This window comes from Dipteris shenzhenensis, chromosome 5 (genome assembly GCF_047967505.1).
Source record: "Dipteris shenzhenensis isolate YYH24624 ecotype China chromosome 5, Dip_SZ_1.0, whole genome shotgun sequence".
NCBI lineage: Eukaryota > Viridiplantae > Streptophyta > Polypodiopsida > Gleicheniales > Dipteridaceae > Dipteris > Dipteris shenzhenensis.
Genome location: NC_141600.1, coordinates 8495903 through 8515435, shown reverse-complemented (window position 1 = coordinate 8515435; position 19533 = coordinate 8495903). Strand labels below are relative to the sequence as shown.

Below are 19533 nucleotides of genomic sequence, written 5' to 3'. Positions count from 1 at the left end.
ACAGGCTCACGCCCTTAGGCAGAGGACGCTTCAGGAGCCTCCATAGAGCGGCTCAGGGAGAAGGACCTAGGTTCTCCATGGCTTAGCGACAGGTTCGACAGCGCTCGCCTTGAGCTTCAGGTTACGGAGATTCGGTGGGCTGAGTTCTCCTATCACTCTTCCCGGGCCCTGTAGGTACAGCAGGGGGACAGGATGATGAAGCAGTTCTTCCAGACCATTGGGTCCCGATCGGTAGGCACACAGTTGGCACCGTCTCTAGGATCCATAGGGCATCATGCACACTGATGACCCGTAGGAGATATTAGACCTGACCACAAGTTTACAGCCAGCTCTTTCAGACGAAGAGGATGACTCCAGCTTGTATTGTGGCCCGAGAGGTAGTTTGGGATCACGTTCCGACAGTAGTCTCGTAGGATTTATGCAGCAGGCTGGAGGAGCCTTTCACGGACGAGGAGCTCTAGGAAGCCCTCAAGGCTCTCCCGACCCAGAATTGTCCTGGCGAGGATGGCTTGACTTCGGCCTTCTTCCGAAACTTCTGGGAGATTATCTCCACCCCTTTTCGACTAGCATGCCAAGAGATTTTCGACACGGGCTCCCTCCCTTAGTCCTTGAGCAGGGGGTGGATTTGTTTGATCCCGAAAGGAGGAGATAGGTCAGACATCCGGCAGTGGAGACCAATCACTCTGCTTGATATCACTTACAAGATCCTCGCCAAGGTCTTGAGCTTGGGGTTACGGCCCCATCTTACTGACATTATCCACGACACACAGATGGGGTTCGTCTAGGAGCGTAGCATCCTGGCACATCTTCACATTCTGGGAGGCAGTGGATTGGTCCATGGAGGAGTCATTGGTCGTTGGCGGTCCTTCTCTTGGATTTTGAGAAGGCCTACGACAAGGTGGAGTGATCCTTCCTGAAGGGCACTATGCGGAGATTGGGTTTCTTAGACAGATGGGTCAGAGGAGTTTCTGCGCTTTATGCGGGGAGCTCTAGCCAGATGCTTATCGGTGGACACACGGGCGAGGCCTTTCCTCTCTCTTGCTCGGTCCGCCAGGGCTGCCCACTTGCTCCCTTCCTCTTCTTGTTCGTGGCAGAGGCTTTGGGCTACTACTTGAGATCACAGGTGGCGGGCCTCAGAGGGTTGAGGCTCCCAATCAGACAGGAGGAGGTTCTCTACTGGAGCTCGGCCAAGCTCTCCCTAGCAGAAAGGAGTTTGAGCGTCAGCCCCTTATGTGGCACCTAGAGATTCGAGATCAGGAGGGGCATATGCTCGGACAGCAGATGGTTGGGCACAGTGGGACAGTGGTCCGACCGGGTCTTTTGGCAGATGGAGCAGATTACCCGTGGAGGCAGAGATGAGGCTTGGCGCCGTAGCGCATCTACCAGGGGCAAGGCAGCGGATGAGGGAGATTGACCGAGCCATCCCTGAGTCCTAGTGGGAGGGCCTTCACGTTTGGAGGGACAGCATTTGGTTGGGACAGTTTTCTCGGACTGGTGTCCCTTTGAGGATGATGATGCAAGGAGGCAGCATGCACCCCGGCTTATTCCGTGTAGGACCTGGAGGCCTACTTCATCTGCTCACTGAGAGAGACCGTGAGATGGATGGGAGTCTTGATGGGATTCACTGGCAGATGATCAGAGTGGTGGGACGTTTGGGGAAGGAGTGGCACATTGACCCTCCCAGTATCTCAGAGCAAGATGCCCCTAGATGGCGCCTCTGGTTGTGGGAGGGTAGACCCTTGAGGGAGGTCCAGTGGGATCCGGGAGAGTGGTTCTAGCCCTCTAGGGGCAGCGTTGCTGAGCAGATGAACGAGATGCCCTTCTTTTCCTACACCACATGGATTGGCAGGAGGCTTCAAATGGACTCTTCGAGGTGGACCCCCTCAAGGGAGCAGCATTGGGTGACCCAAGGAGTGCCCGAGATGTCCATTCCAGGTTTTGGACGCGATTATGGTCCAGTTTGCAGTGGCTGAGGAATATATTCTACTTCTTCTGGCTGGCCGCCCACGGAGGGTTGCCCATCGGGCGAGCAGATGCGAGTGGAGGGGCAGTGCCATTGTTGCTCTGGTGGTTTCCTGTAGATGATTCCGCATTGCCTTTGAAGCTATCGTAGAGCAGCGAGGATCTGAATGGGTGCCCTCAGGATCATGACCCGTATGCAGAGTCTTCAGGGGACTACACCTGGGGGATGGTGGCCTGGTTGACTGAGGGAGGACACATGTTCCAGATTGATGAGATCTCCCCAGCCTACCGGATACAAGGTTAGAGCATTCAGAGGATAGCGCTCCATGAGGCAGTCCCTCTTGATAGCCTAGCTCCCCTTTCTCCTCCGGAGGACAGCATTTGGGAGGTGGTAGCTAGTATCACTGCGTGGAACATTTGGGTGGCTTGCTGCGATCTCGTGATGGGTGAGCATCCGGTTCCACCCTCGGCTACCATGGCCGCCATCTACCAGGATATCATCTACACTCTACGCTCCACCTGGGAGCGTGGGACTCCAAGCTCTAGAGTGACTATTGAGAGGCGTGCTCGATTCTGCAAGGCTTGGTCTGTAGGAGTTTTCTACATCTTCACTCCGCGAGGGATTTGCTGGTTGTATAGTCCCCCCACTTGGCTGTTAGCCCCAGTACGAGAGGTCCCCTAGGCAGTGAGCTAGGTTTCTCTAGAACAGGCCGATTTTTCTTTCAGCCTTTTCCGGTTTTTTCCCATACTCAGCACCTTTGGGGCTGCTGTTTTGTGTGAAGTCTTTCAAGCATTAATAGAAGGTTCCTTTCTTTGCCCCCAAAAAAAAATAACTACTCTTCCTCTCACATGCCTTTTGCCCTTCTATGGGTATCAATAAATCTTTTTGTCTTTATTCCCTCTTATTGGGTGGGTCTAAATCCTGCCCTGTGATTGATAGGGTTGCCACAAAACTGCTCTATGCTTAGTGGGGCAGCGGCGAGACTGCCCCTTACCGTTCTAACCTTCTTTTGTGACTTGTGCTTGTTAGAGTCAGTCATCTCCTGTCTGTATACTAGGGAGTGAGGACTTCTATGTGGTGTGCCTGCCCAGAGAAAGTAGTATTTGTGTCCTTTCTCAGTGCATTTCTGTAGTTTAGTTGGGTTTTTAGCCAGGGCACATTGCCAAGTTTAGAGGCTGATTTTGGGAGCATCTAGTATCTGCCTCCCAATATGTCTTCAGAGGTGTCTACATGAAGGAGCTTAACAGCCCCACTAAAAAGCTAAGGACCACCCAACCTAGTGTTGAGGAGCCAAACGAGCTTCCAATACAACGCTGCATCCACCCGCTCACTTGGATCAGTCTGGGACAGCTTAGTGTTTGGGTCGATGGGAGATGAGATAGGTTTATAGCTTTCCATGCCGATAGCTCATGAAGTTACTGCTACCAGGATAGAAAAAACCCGATCTGTGTCTGCCATATCTTTAAACTCAAGAAAAAATGGAGAAGACCCAAATGTCTCATCTCAAACTCCTGAGACAAAGCAGCCTTTGTCATAGCAATATGCTCCACATGGCTGCTTGCCAAGATGAGATCTTCAACACACAAAAATGATTAAGGTAACCAAACCTTTCTCCCGAAAGATATACAAGTTCAGATCAGCCACAGAACTCCAAAGTCCCTTCCGAAGAAAGAAAGCATCAAATTTCTGGTTCCAAGCCCAAGGTGCCTACGTCAGGCCATACAATGCCTTTCTGAATGAAACCCAAAAGTAGACTCTTCCACACAAAATTCACCACTTGATCAATTGGGTAAGAAGAACACAAATCACACCACGAAAGTGACAGCAGATTGAGTACAATCTCCCCCCCCTAGATGAGTGGCTCATGCTTCCTCATCTAGAGTATTTATGATATTTCATAAAAGCACAAGGAGCCAAAATTATCCCTCTCTTCCAAAATAAGGGATTTGCTTTACATAGCCTCTTTAGGCTCAAAATTGAATTATGTCCTCTCCAAAATATATTGCTCAAACTTGCAATATTAAAGAAATACAAAATTGGCCCATGGCCAAAAAAGATGCACTGTGCAACACCTCGATATTGGTACCCTCACACTAACTCAAATCCTCGCTGTAAGTTCCATCACCTATACTCAAGCTGCCAATTACATTAGTTATTAACAATCGATTGAACGAATCACCGAATCAACCGATCCCAACATAACCGCGCTCAAAGTACAATAATCAAGCACAACACCAATAACACTAGTGACATCAGTATTAACATGGAATCACCCACAATACCGACCATCTAGCATGGCAAAAACGCAAGCTAGTCAGGTGTCCCCAACAAACCACACAAAGTATTTAAACAAAAGGGTATCACCTCCTTACCTATTTCCTTGGTACTATGCCTATCTACAAGCGGCATGGTTGTGTTAGTTTTTTTTTGGTATTTTCATAAATTATTGGTGTTGAAGAAATCGTCACGATTCAAAGTATCACTGAGTATTGACTATGCATGTGGATTTTCCCCTAGGGAGATGGAATGAGGAAGTGGAAAAAGCACAGAAAGAACTCAAGAAGACAAGGCTTGGCCTCGAAGAAATTCAGGAAAACATATGTTTGTTGGAAAGTAGTATTGCAGAAGATAATGCTCGCTTAAAGAAAATGTTAAGGGCTGAACAGGTCTGTATTCCAGATATGCAGTCCATTTTGGTTTAATTTGAACCCTAGGATTTTAGTTACCCCAAAGAAAAATTTCATTTTTCCATTAAAAATGCTTCTAAAGTTATCTTGGGTGTACGAAAGTGTATCGGATAGACCGGAACACCTAAGCACGAGATAACAACTGTCATTTTTTAAAGAATTTCAACAACCTAAGCAAGATAAAGACTGCCATTTTTCAAGAATTTCAACAATCTAAGCACAAGAAAGAGACTGTCATTTTTCGAGAGTTTTGTCTTCTTATGCAGTCATTTTCTAATATGCAGTTGGCACTCTCATTGGCAGATAATACAGATGTGCTCTTCATACAGCACCAATGCTGCTGATGGTTCTATTGTTTATGTTATATGATTAAATATATTATATACATCTAGTGTGATTTGTTACGTCTAGATTGTTTACAACTGATTGAAAATAAGCAGAGCCATTGAATGCAAGGATAAAGTACTTATTTTTAATATTATACTAGTTTTCATGACATGGGCATACTAACTAGTCGACAAGTATGTTTCTATCATGAATGATTGCATTTTTACGAGAGCCTCTAGCATATGTGTGATACATTTTCTCTAGTTACAGGCTAGAAGAGGGATCTACAAATCATCTTTCATCCCCTCTCTCCATGAAACAGATTTATGGGCTTTTAAATAAGGATCATTCTTCTAAATAAGTGTTTCCTTTGTGTGTGCGCGCATGCGCATGCGTGCGCTCAAACTCATGACAATAAGATTATGCCAAATTATTTGTTGAAAAACACACGTTTTTTTTCTTCTTCAAGAAAATTACTTCGTTAAGTATGAATGAAAACCGCGAGAGCAAGCTCAAATGTGGGAGTACATCATGCAATGCATGAGGGAAAAACAGCTCAAAGTGAGCTAATCAAGAACCAAGGCAGAGGCTGAAAATGCCATCTCAATCCTGAAGGAAACTCAGAGAAGAAAGGAGATCATCTCCGAACTCTGAAAAAAGCAACTCTCCTGGTAGTGGCTGCTCTAGAGGATCCCTGCATGCTCGCCCAAAAGGCCATCAGAGTGTGTATTGTGTCGGTCCAAATTCTGGCCATAGTCTAGGAAGGGTGAACCTGGATACCCTCCATCGCCTCTGTACACCTGGCTCTCCAAATATGCCAAGCTGCAATGCTAGCCAAAATCTCCCAAGACGTGTCTACTGAGGCATGAGAAGCTCTGAAAGGAGTGAGGGGAACATCTTGGAGGGAACAAGACTCCACTGAGTGTCGCTGTACAATGAAAGCTGGATCTGGATCATGTCCCTCGAAAAACACCTGTGGGCCAGTAAGAGATAGCCAAGCCACTGAACCCCAGGTCATATAGAAAGGTGTTGTATGAAAGATGCTGAATATCCTAGCAACACCTTTCCAGATCGTCCTCGCCTATCTACACTCCCAAAGGCAATGCTGTACTGACTCAACTGCCATGTGACAACGAGGACAAGTAGGGTCAGCCCTGAACCTGGATCTCCACAATGGAATGCCCGTCCCTGAGAACACTTCCCACCAAGTGGACTCTGTAAGTGGCATGTCATCTGTGTCAATCCACTCTGGAGGAATGGCTGACTGAATCTGCTGTATCCTGAGTGCACTCCCTCTGAGGTTGCCAACTGCTAAAAGTCTCTGATCCTCTGGAAGTCTCATACAGGCCTGCCAAGCGCCTACAATAGAGGCAGGTCCCTTCTCCCATCTAGACCATTGCATATAATGTGACACTCCAAGTGGCTTGCCATGATGATCCAAAATTGAGTCATTCCACATGACTAGCTGCCTTTGAATCTCTTCACGAGAGGTGGGTGGAACTCTGCGAAGTGTGTTTTTGAAGCAGCCCCAAGCTTTCATAATAGCAGCCATGAGAGGGGAAGGGGGAGATTTGAGATGGGCTGAAGTAAAGATCCATCTGCTGCTGTCCAACCAATCTCCCCCATGAGAAGGGGTGCAAGACTGAATGCTGCGTGAGAAAAAATCCTTCCAGGGCTCCTGTCCAGGCATCAATCCATGTACTACAAACTTGCAGAGCAAGGCCATACACTGCAAGCTCGGGTCAATAATATTGAGACCCCCTTCTCCTATGGGGAGAATGAGGGTCTCCCAAGCCACCCTGGCTACAACATCTGAGGTGCCATCTAAACCGTTCCATAGGAAGCTCCTGATAGGTCTCATGAGTTGAGCGATACAACCTCTAGATCTGCACCAACATGAGCAAACAAACCAAGCAGTGGCCAGTAATACCTGGTTCACAACCACAACTATGGATGCAAGGTCAAGTCTGGCTGAACTCCAAAAGATGAGTTTCCTCCTGAGATTCTCCAACACGGGAGCGAACTGCTGTCTCGGAGAGATGCCCAACCCAACCTGGCATCCCAGATATCTGATGGAGACTCCCCTCTGAATCCAAGTGAACCCTATGTCAATCCCCCAGACTGGAGTGTCCTCATCAGCCTGAGTCAACAAGCTGTGAGATGCTCTCCCTACTATGTCTGGGGCCAAGAGTAGAGAAGAACTATTGTTGATCGTACCTCCCTTCTATGTCCAAAATGACTCTCTGGCGTGAAAGGCATACTCTGCTCTCTGATCTAAAAGTGACTGCTGTTGAGCCCTTGCTGCAACAAGGCGCTCCTGAATCCAAGCATCTGTAGTCCTCCTCTGTTCCTTCCTCTGGAGGGAAGCCAACTGCTGGCGGATACCTATCTCACGCCTGAGGATCTCACCCCTCTTGATACGAGTAACTGAAAGATAAAAGTCACTGATATCAGAGAGGGCTGCGGCTAAGTCTGAAGGAGAAAGCTGCCCATCCTGCAAATGAGATACCCAGGTCCTCAACACTCTCTCTGTAAGGCTCTCCTCTGCATAAAAGGAATCTGGAATCCTAACACTGGCAGAGCGGCGCCTCACATGGGGATTTGAGACTATCAAAACCACTGGAAAATGATCCGAAGTAGGCACCCCAACTGCAATGCAAACAGTGTCACCTCTGTTAAGAGCCCAATCATCCACATAAAATCTGTCAATCCATGCATGTATAGGCATCTGCAATCTCCTGTTCGACCAAGAAAATAGGAGAGAATGTGGCCGAGTGTGAAAAGCATCATCATGCCAAGCATCCATGCCACTGTACTGAAAAAGGAAGGCATCCCACGCTGCTCTCTCTAGGGAGTGAGTGCCACCTTCCCTACCACCCCTTTTGTCTGAGGGCATTTCAACCATGTTGAAATTACCCCCTATAATCCAAGCATCTGCAATATGTGACCAAGAGAGCAGTTCCTTCCAAAAAAGAACACGATCCCCTCTAGAATTGGGTGCATAAAGGTTTAAGAAACCAACCTTATGCCCGCCAATCAAAAGTATAATCCACTAAGCTCTGGAAGGGACTATGATCCCGTGTCCAATCACCAAGGGGGTATAGAAGAAGAAACAGAAATGCAAGTACCTCCCCTGGTGCCCAAGGCGGGTGACCAAAAAGTGTAGCCTGAAAGAAGCTTACCTGATTTGGAACAATCCCTGGCATCCAATTTGTGTAGTTCAAGCTGCTTGATTTCTTTGCGTGTAGAACTGTGCCATTAGATGGATATTTTCAAGAGAATGTTGTCTCTGGGTTTGATTTCCTTTGTTAAAACTGTAGTTTTTGAATTGTAATGTATATTGATCTCTTTCCATTTGATTTCAATGTTGTCCTTTCTTGCATCTTCTAGGAGGATTGTAATAACATTTGCTGAACTCTTGCACTGTCTTTAGTGACTTTCACATAGTCTGGAGTGATGCAGGGATTGTTGATGTCTTTAAAACTGTGGTGGAAAAATCGATGATGATTTTGTTGTCTGATGCCGCGGCCATTAATTAAGTTTTGTCTTGTTGATGCAAAGTGTTGTGGATTCTTGCAAGTTGTTTAAAGTGCTTTCATCTTTTGCATAGGATGCATCATCATAAGTTGATGAAAAGTGCCATATTTCTATGCTCAATTGAAATATCCAATCAAAATTGCCATGTGTTGATTAGCGCCGAGTGCAGGGGGTCCCAATCCCTTGCCTCCTAGCCACACTCTTCCTCTAGATCCTCCCAAAAAATATCGAGAGGGATACTCTGGAGGTCTTCAATTCAACCAGTATATACAAGGATCTCAAGTGAACCATATTGCTTATGGGATTAGCTCCCTTTCCACAATACACATGTCATTCAACGCCCAAGACCCTTCATGAATTTTCACACCCACAAGGGGATTGCATCATATTCCAACACCCCTCGTGGACCAAGCACCTTTGAACAATCACTGACCAAACCAAAAGCCAGTGTAAACAACCAAGGGTAACCTAGGAGAAACTGCATGGGGTAGGTCGAATCAAAGACCTCCCAAAGCGCATTTAGAAGTCCACCTTTACACCAAACAACCGATAGACCTGAGACAACCGCTGGTGCAAGCGGCGGCCGCCAGAAAAAAGCCGCACTAAATGCCCGCCGCCACGGATCGCGACAGCTCTGCAACACAATTCAGTCCACCACCATAGTCCGCATGGATCGCCACTTTTGCGATGGACTAGACACCATACTACCAAAGCCGCCACACGTATGTTGCACGATAGCCACCACAGTCGAGGACTAGTTATTGCTCTGACCCACAAGGGGTTTGGCCCATATTCCAACAAAAATCTGATTGAGCTATCTGTGCCGTGTCTAAATACATTTGGGCTTGAAACTCTGACTCATTTGCTGACTTTTCACAATGCTCCAAAATACCTGGACTTGACTTTGACCCTGATGATATGGAGGTGTGGATAAGATTGAGGACATTGCAGACGTGGCATACATACATGGCAAATTTGTTGACTAAAACATGGAGTTGGCTTGAGAGTTGAGGAACTTTCACCAAGATGGTGATGTTTGAGGGTCGAGGAAGGAGTTGGCTCATGGCAACGTGGATGAGATCAAGATTGAAGATGGCTTGAGTGTATCCTCATAAATGATTTTCTATTATGACTTCGAATATCCAAACCTTCCCTAATTTGACCTTCACTAGTCTGTTGTCATTGTTGTAGTTGTATCTACTATTTGAAGGCTTCTTAGTAAAATATTTATACACTGCATGTACCTTTCATCATTTTTAGATAGTTGCAAATTATTTGAATGCTGCTTTCTAATGTCAGCTTATGGGATGCTGCTTTCTAATGTCAGCTTACGGGATGCTGCTTAAGCTATTGTTGAAACTTTACTTTGTTGAAGGTTTTTTATTCCAATTGGTAAAACATGTTGCCACTTTGATTTTCTGTTTGTTCTTGTAAACTCTTTGATTGAGTCAATTGACTTTGAGTTGATGCTACTGCTTGGTCAATTGTTAAAATTTAAAGCCATCTCCTAGCTTGCCGCTTTGTTTGCATAAAAATCCTTTATTTGTGGTTGGGGATGCTCATTTAGTAGCTCCATCCCTTTGGGTCATTGTATCAACTTCTCTATCTAGACCCATTGGTCTTCAGTAGACTTTAATAAGGTTTCTTGTTTCTCTCTCTCTTACCCCTTCTCCTTCCTTCTCCCCCTCATTCTCTCTCCCTTCAGCTCTTCTATCTAATCTGCCCCTACCTCCTTTTCTACATTGGTATTAGAACTCCGACTCTGGCACTTTTGTCTTCATATTTCCTTGCTCTGACTGAATTGCAACATGCCCAGGTGATCTAGTTCCATTGCAACCTGTCCACTCCAAAGAAAGAATCATCTCCACTCCAATCAAATCTGCCTCTTTGTGCACAACACACAAATAGTCGTTCACTTGGGCAGTGGTAAGTGATGGAGATAATGCTAGCAAGTTGTTCTGCCATCACACACAATAAGATGCATGCCTTTTGGTAGAATTGTCGAACGAAGGACTGAAGGCTGCACAAAGGATCAGCCGTTCCTAGGTTGGTTTAGATGCCGGTTACGTTACTGGGTTAGTTTAGCAGTTTGGGTTGGGTTAGGTAGGCTAGGGTTAGCTTATTGGGTTAAGATAACCAAGGTTAGGGTTAATCTAAGGTTTGGGTTAGGTTAGACTAATCCGTAGTCCTAACTGCCCTAGAAGCTTTTAGGTGGCTTAGGGAACCCCCCCCTCTTCTCCGCCTCCTCCCAAAAACGTTTGGGCAGGGGCTGGTTGGATGAGTGTGTGGTAGACACTTCAAAGATATTTTGATGGACCACAGATTCAAAGGAGAAACCAAGAATCCTAATAAGTGGGAAGAATGGCTCTTAGCTTTGGAAGGATATTTCAGATTATATCCATTAGATGATCAGGGCAAGAGTCTTTATGATGGCATGCACCATGCCCACAACCGGTTGAAGATGAGGATTTCATCTTGGAATCCCTACACTAATGAAGCTGATTTTCAGTTGCTTGCACTTGGGCAAGACAACATAGCTAGAGATGCAGTGGATATATGGAAAAGCAATGAATGCTCCCAAGGCATAAAGAGGTATGCGAAGTAGACTCTATGGAGACAAGTGATGGCTATGTAATTGTGGAATGTCTTGATGATGAGCATGCTAGGTGGGATCAACGCTTACATGACCCAGGAGGTGCCGCAACATCTAGGGCAAAGAACTATCCTACTTTTCCTTTTGGCCCAGGTGGCCTGAATGTTGGAGCATGTTTATTTTACAGCAGAGAGTTTTGGAGTTTAACCACCATCACTTGCAATCTTGAGGACAAAATTATATTGAAAGGGGATGGTTGTAATGAAGGCCAAAAGTTGGCCAAGTTAGTGGGGTGTTAGGATTATTAGTATTGGGGGGTCAAAGGGTGTAAGGAGTACTATACCTAATAGGTGGTACGATGGTGAGTGTAAGGCTCTTCGCTAACAACTCCGATTCGAATCCTAACATGGCCTACCAAGTGAACCGGACACGTTACGTGAGTACCGTTGTCTAGTTCGCCAAAAGAATCGAAACTTTGTCTGCCAAAACGAGGATGAATTACTGAACATTCTTTTCAGTAATAATTCCAAAGACTTTTGGTGACAGTTTCTTGAATGGCAGTTCCACGCACCACTCACAGACACTGAAGTTTGGCACAACTATGCCCGCACACTTTATGACATCCCCGACCAGCCCACACCTGCACTCTCGCACACACCACGACCAACCTTTTGCACTCTCTTCACTAAGGGAGGCATCAAAGATGCGGTCACGAAGCTTCATAATGGCCTAGCGAAGGATCATGAGGGATTATGTACCGAGTTTGTTACATATGGGATTGATATCCTAGCCCCTATCCTTGCGAAGCTATTTAATGAAGCAGTTTGTTACAGCTTCCCATGCACTTGGACCCTCAATACTATCACACCTATCCACAAGGCAAGGGATCTCATGGATCCAAGCAACTACAGGACCATTATGATTGGGCATGTCATGTCCAAGATATATGCTTTAGTGCTAGATATGGAGGTTAGTCGCTATGCAGAGATGCAGGGATTCAAAGCAGATGGACAAGCAGGATTTCGGCGTGACCACGGGACCATGGATCATATCTTGACACTTAGGAGTGTCATAGAGGAGGCTAGGACACGAAGACAGAGGGTATATTGCGGCTTTGTGGATTTTCGCAAAGCCTTCGACACAATGCCTTGAGTAGGCCTCATCAGGCCGCTATTGGAGCTAGGGCATGGGCCGGAGATAGTTTGGGCTGTTATGGCACTTTATGAGAGGGTTTCAGGCAGGGTTCGGACGGGGAGGAGGATGGACAGATCAGATACTAAGCACCATTGGGGTCAAACAAGGTTGTCCACTCTCACTGACCTTGTTTGCCCTCTACATAGACGAGCTTGAGTCCTTTATGAGAACACTAGGAGGTGATGGTTGCTCTCTTGCCGGTTATTTGCTCTAGATCTTTTTCCGCCGTTGGGTGCAGCTTGATGTTCTATATGTGTATTATATTGTATTAGATCAGACTGTGTCTCCACATGAGGAGGAGGATTCCAGGATGGCTATATATGATTTTGATGGACAAGTGTTATGATATCATTGACTATGTCTACACAGTTTTCTAGCATGGCTTAGGATGCTCGCTTAGTAGCTCCACCCTTTTGCTCATTGTATCAGGTTTTTCTTCAGTCTCATAGACCCATTGGTCTTTAGCAGACTTTAATAAGCTCTCTCTCTCTCTCTCTCTCTCTCTCTCTCTCTCTCCCCCCTACCCCTTCTCCTTCCTTCTCCCCCTCATTCTCTCTCCCTTCCACTCTTCTATCCCCCTTTCTATAATCTACCCCTACCCCCTTTTCTACATGCTCGAAGTAGTTGTTCGACCTCAGCTTTGAATTGCTTGGTATAATTTGGATTCATCTTGTATCGTTGTTGATGTATTGGCTTAGCATTTGAGAGAGAGTCTGCGGAATTCCAAAAAAATCAATGGGACCAGTAAGAAGCTTGTACATCAGATCCCTAAAATTGAAATATATAGCATCTCCACTGGTACCATAAAAACTTAACTATTTCTAATACTAACATAATAGGGGCATAATTATAGGCTTAGATTTGAATTCCTTGATAACTGCTTTCCCTTCTTTGTAACAGCAGATTTTCCCTTCTCCATTACTTTGGTGATTTCCATGGCTCTTTGTTTATGGTAGTTTGGAGTGAGTTCATCTGATATCCAAATCTTTCTCCTCTTGATTTGAGTTTGCCTTAGAATCTTTATCTTTGCTTCCCTGGCACTTTTGACAATGGATTCTATGTATTTTTGAAAAGGCATTTTCTGCATCTTCTCCAAGGTCCTAAAAGCCTTGGGTTCTTCACGTCCTCACCATTGTTAGTGTTTATTGTTCCCTTTCATCAATGCCAGAGCATCCCAATCCTCTGCTGGCTAGTTGTTCTCAAAATTATGAGTAAATGCTAATATAATCTCCGTTGTGTAGTCTTTTGGTTTTTAAAGGTGCACGGCTTTGTGCTCAAACTAAGCTTGGAGATATATGGAACTTGGTGCACTCACTAATTGTCAACAATATAGCCTTCTCTCTACTTTGTATCTCTTGCGTATCTCCTTGTGTTGAGAGCATGTTTAAACAATAGGTTTTCAGTCCTGTATCTCTTAGTCTCCCGTTTGTGTTCCTTCTCAAATTTTCAATTTCTCACCATTTTCTCCTATTCCAATCAGCTAGAGACCAATAAACTTTTGCAACAAACTAGATGTGAAACCTTCCATGGCTATTCATAACATTTCCCACGTTAGCCCTGTGCGTATTGTGGACAACTTAAAAACTGTAAATTATAATAAGATGAGAAACACTGAGTGCAAATTAGTCTTGTTTCTCTGTGAGATAGATCATCTTCTTATTTTGGGACAAAAATATTTCACCATTTACTCCAGGAAATGCCTTTATTCTGTCACCAGTGGAAGAATAAGTACAGACATTTGGGCATTTCAAGACAAACAAGTAAATGAAAAGGGTGACAATTATGATCAGGCATCAGTAGAAGTGATCTCTTTGTTCCTGGTTCCAGTGCCATGTAGTGTACATTGTCATTTATAAACTTTGCACCTTATCATCAATAGGAAGTTGAGCTTCTATTGATATTAAGTTTTGTGATTTTCCAGCTGCAAGAAGAAATATCTTATGCTTCAAGGCACATATATAGTTTCCAAATGCAAAGGCTCCTTTCCATCAGAGACACAATAACTCAGGCAGAGGCAAAGTTGCAATCTGAAGAAATACGAATTCAAGAGAAGAAAGTGTTTATTGAGGATAAAAGAGCTGAAATCAAAAAATACAAATCTGCATTAAAAGCCTCCACAAGCAGTTGGAGAAATGAGAAAGCTCATGTTATGGAGATGATAGCTATAAAGGAAGAAGAGATTTTAGCATTGGAAAAAAAGGTGCAAGAAGTCAGGTTACAGAGAATTGAAATCGAAAATTCTGAACTGATTCTTGAAAATCTTGAAATGGAAATTCTATTTTTGAAAAAGAGCCTTGAAGAAAAACAAGGAATAATAGAAAGGCTTGAGATCAAATTCACTAACCATACAAAAAATATTAAGCCTGATATTTCTTCACAAAGATATAAGGAAGAACTCAACCATAACATTGAAGTCGCAGAACGCAGGCTGCAAAATTTGCAGGACGAGCAGAAGACTGTTAAACAGTTATTGGAGAGTACAGAAAGCAATATCACATCCTGGGAAACACGTTTGCTAAGGAAAAAGGAGGAGCAAGAATGGACCTTGTCAAACTTCACAAAGACCGTTGATTTCAGTTCCACTGGCCAGTTAGAAAGCAAATGCAAAAAAAGCCTAGATATTAAAAGGGCAAAAGAAGAACTTCAGACCCAGATAGAAATCATGAACACACAGCTTGGAGTTCTGACCTTTGAGGAATCAGCTTTACCAGCATGGCCTCTGCATTCTTGTTTCAAATTCAAGCAAAACTTCGAAGAAATATCTTTGTACATCAACGCAATGAATGTAATTGCAGGTTTATGAAAGTTTACATTCATTTTTTAAATCTCATTTAGATCAAGTGATTTCGTTATGTTTTGAAAAGATTTCATGATGAGCTTCCCTTCAAAATGACATTCTAAATGTGATATAGGCTTTATGAAAAAGGTTTGTATCACTGAGACAACACAAGCAGCCGCAAAACTTCTGCACATGTGGGACAACAGTGGCAACTCAAATAAATTCTGTCGCATTTGGCCACTTGACCGCCTTATGTTTGAAGATGATCTTGAATACCGCAGAACAGTCCAAAACTCATACCCAAAAGGAAGCATAATCCTGCCAATCGATCTTCTCCAATACAATCAAAAGTTTGAGAGAGCCATAGCCAGAGCCTTTGGAAGATATGCTATTTCTTCAACCGATATGATTGGAAGAGAGATTGTTCTCAAAAATAGAATTTGGAATGTCACTCTGGATGGGAAAGTGAACAAATTTGGATCAGTCTCTGGAGGATGGCGTGGCAATGAAAGCAATGGTTACCTCAACATCAAGCTCAAGAAAGAAAAGGCCGATGAAGACTTGATGTCATTGACGACTGAACAAATCAATATGGAAAAGGTAACATATTACTTCTTGTGTTTGCACTTATGATGTAGGAAATTCTTGATAAGCATACCTCGATGCTTCATAGATTTGGATTCTGTTAAAGAGGTCATGTTTCTGAGCCTGACAAAATTTTAGTCAAAACTGTCGATTTGCTGATGACAATACAAGGATACAGAATTACTGGATATGTACATTCACTCTTTGTTCTTACTGTTGAGAATAAATTTACATTTCTTGTGCGCAGAATATGTCCACACATTTGTGTTTCTGTGGTTGATTCAGTCCTCGAGTCATAATCATCAACTCTCTCAAGAAAATGATGTGCATGCTGTGGGAATCCAACATGACTTGTAATTTGTCATGAAGGTGAATTGAATGTTAAGAAATGAGATATGAGTTGTGTTCTTGCATCACCCTGGTCTTCCTTTGATACAGGAGATTGAGAAGCTTGAAAAAAATGCTCTTGAGTATGAGACCGGCAAGGCCAGAGAGGAAATGATTCGCAAGGACATATTTCTTGCTGAAGAGGAGGTATACATCTATAAAAACTGGTTCCTCAAATTCTATTGCAAGGTGAGAAAAGTATTTAAAAGGTTTAAATCATGAATCTCTGTGCAGATCAAGTCTTTGAAAAAGAAGGCTGATAGACATCAAGTGCACCTTCATCAGTGTAAAAAATGGATGGCTCGTGTTCAGAGCGATTTAGAAGTCAATAAGAAGCGTCTTGATGCTTTCATGACAGATCGGGACAGTGGAACTGGGGCAAGGACTCTTAGTGGTGCACTGGGGGATTCTAAGATAGAAGAGATTGCTCTCCATGAAGCACTAGAAGAACTTCAATTTCAGCAAGAAGAAGCTCTTGCAAACAAAATAAATTTGACACAGAAGGTGCAACAAGTAGACCTGGAAGAGATGGAAAAACTGTTGGAATTCCAAAAGGAAGAGTTAATCTGCTTGAAAGAAAAACTGAATCAAATTGAGTCTGCAATGGATCATGCAGAAAAAGAAGAAAAGATCCAGGCAGAAATGTTAAAATCTGACACTGAAGCTATTGATTATGCACAAAAAATAATAGTTGAGATAAAAGAAGGCATGGTGAATGTTAGAAAAACACTGGAAAAAGCAAAGAAGGAAGAAGGAAAAGTTGGGGTGGAGTTAAAGGACTTTACTCAACCACCAGTAAGTCAAACCTTAGCTCACTCAGTAAATTAAGATACTTACCATTTATTATATCCTTTTCAAATATCCTGATTATTTTCTGGCAGGAGGAAGGGAATGTGGAGGTAAAGGATGTTACCATTGAAGATACATACAAGTGCTCTGTTATGAGGCACAATGTGAAAAAAATGGTTGCGGAGATCAAACAACTAACCACGGAGCAGCAGGGCATGTCTCTAGCTGAGCAAATTGCGATCAAAGAAAGGGTTCAGAAGCTCCAAATATTCAAAGATCGAAGGGCTTCAATAATTGAATCCATAGACATCCTTTTAGAAGGCATTGAAAGAACCAGGAACCGTGTGCAGGAAGCTAATGAGGTTGTCTTTGAAAAGATTCGTAAATCATTTATGGAGAGCTGCAAGTATCTTCTACCAAACAAGCTTGTAGATCTTATCAAAGTTGGCCAGCATGTGGAGGATGGAGTTAAATTTCGGTTTGCTAACATTTCACATGGATCAAGACTTGCAGTACAGGATTGGAAAACCAGTCTTGATGAACTTTCAGGCATGCGTTCTTTCTTATGTTTTTACTTTTCCTTTTTTCCTTTGTTTTTGTGTGTGTGTGTGTGTGTATGAGAGAGAGAGAGAGAGAGAGAGAGAGAGAAATGTTATGGGACATGATGTTTTGTTCTCTACTCGAAATGATTTTTTTGATTTAGGTGGACAGAGAACTTTGATCAGCCTTGCTTTCCTGCTGACAGTGGCTACATCTGGACAGAGTGCTCTGTATTTGATGGATGAGATAGATGCTGCATTGGATGAAGAAAATAAAAAACGCATTGCAAAGATAATTCAAAATATAGTTGCTAGAGGTAACCAGGTCGTCTGTGTGAGCCACAACATCTCTTTTCAGCAGCATAGCGACACTGTCATCCAAGTTACTAAAGCTGATGGTACTACAAAGCTTTATCAAACTTACACTGTCGCACAAGTTTCTCCCCAAAAGAATAAACTGAAACATAGATAAGTTTTTGCATTGCCATTCTTTTATTGGTAAAGTTCGATGAATCTTACACTTGTTGACCATACATCATGAGGATGGGATCGTAGGTGCTTTAAATGATGCGATCATCCTGAGGATGCCATTGTAGGCACTTTAAATGATGCGATCATCCCTTTATACGTTATATCCTTATCACTCAGACCTGTAACAAAGGAGGCTCTGATCAATACGTTATATCCTTATCACTCAGACCTGTAACAAAGGAGGCTCTGATCAATACAACTTGATCATCCCTTTATACGTTATATCCTTATCACTCAGACCTGTAACAAAGGAGGCTCTGATCAGTACAACTTGATCTCTACATCCAAAAGAGTGACGGATGTAAAGATGGGGACAGATGCACACAGTAAACAGGGGAGCACAACTTTGAAAAAAAACCCTACAGTTTGTGAGTTTTTCTTGACAATCTTTTCGGGTTAATTTAAACAAAAGACGTATGTGCAGGACACCTCTTCTGATGTCAAGAACAAAGACCCATATAAACAGTTGTTTCACTGCTTTAAAAGTAGCACAATACTTGCAATTGTAATGACAAACAAGCCCACGTTAGGTCAAAAATGACATGCGTAGTGATAGTAATGAACAAGAGAGTTGACCATGACTAATCAGAATGAAATGAGAGTCTGACTTAGGGGACATACCATTAGGGCCATCACTATTGAGCCCTCTGTTTAATTTGGTGTTTCAAGGGGTACCAATTGCCATGCCCCACCTGTGGTTGTGGGCCCATTAAGATATCGTAATCCAACCTCTGTATAGGGGTGTGGTTTGGAGGAGTAGCAAGATGGGTCATAGAACCCGTATAAGCTGGGTGTTGGAGAACTGGCCATGCATTCTATCTAAAACAAAAACTGATTTTGCTCATTGACAACTTCACGTGAGCCTTTTCCTCCATTGAGTTTCTTTTGAATTTTGTTGGTAGGTTTACCTGAGGGCCCACCGAATTTCGGTGATCCTGCTGGGAAGGGGTTGTCCCCCTTTCCCTGGGTCTTACCATGTATTCTATCTAAAACAAAATCTGATTTTGCTCATTGACAACTTCACGTGAGCCTTTTCCTCCATTGAGTTTCTTTTGAATTTTGTTGGTAGTTTTACCTGAGGGCCCACCGAATTTCGGTGATCCTGCTGGGAAGGGGTTGTCCCCCTTTCCCTGGGTCTTACCATGTCTCTGTCCAAAACTAAGTTGTCTTTATCTTCTAGCAAAGATCAGGTCATGATAAAATAGGACAGTTGTAATAACTTCATCCATGTGTAAGCTGTTGCTGTCCTATCTTGTTCTGTTTCCTACATATCTCTGCTGGATTTCAAGATCTTGGCCTTAGCTTCAAAGGTTCTATTGCTCTTTTTTAAGAGATCTGAGTCACTCTTTTGTTTTATCTATGTAACTTGCAGGCTCCTTCCACGTTTCTCTGTCGATGTCAGAGATGTTGGTTTAATTGTTTCCTTGTTTCTCTTGCTGTAGCTAAAACCTGCCTTAACTCTGTATATCCTAATGCTTTGTTTTGTATAATCAAATCATACCTTTAGTTAGGTTCTAAGTGGGATTTTGCGTGGGCTTATAAATTTCTTAGTTTGTTGGTATATGTTGAACACATTCTCTATGCAAAGATTTGTAATGCACAGGTGTAGATCTCATTACACT

At 43.6% G+C, this 19533-nt stretch overlaps 1 protein-coding gene across 2 annotated transcripts in view; it reads left to right on the top strand.

The window, feature by feature from the left end:
• The window catches only part of LOC147901578 (structural maintenance of chromosomes protein 2-like), a 32666-nt gene extending 14422 nt beyond the window's left edge, over positions 1-18244 (top strand). For both annotated transcript variants that reach the window (XM_087375099.1, XM_087375101.1), the window contains exons 7-13: positions 4481-4629; positions 14223-15096; positions 15214-15680; positions 16104-16199; positions 16287-16847; positions 16934-17390; positions 17545-18244. In XM_087375099.1, coding sequence (XP_087231225.1) covers positions 4481-4629; positions 14223-15096; positions 15214-15680; positions 16104-16199; positions 16287-16847; positions 16934-17390; positions 17545-17852 — 2912 coding nt within the window. In that variant the 3' untranslated portion in view covers positions 17853-18244. The remainder of the gene's footprint in view (positions 1-4480; positions 4630-14222; positions 15097-15213; positions 15681-16103; positions 16200-16286; positions 16848-16933; positions 17391-17544) is intronic.
• The last annotated feature ends 1289 nt before the right edge of the window (positions 18245-19533 follow it).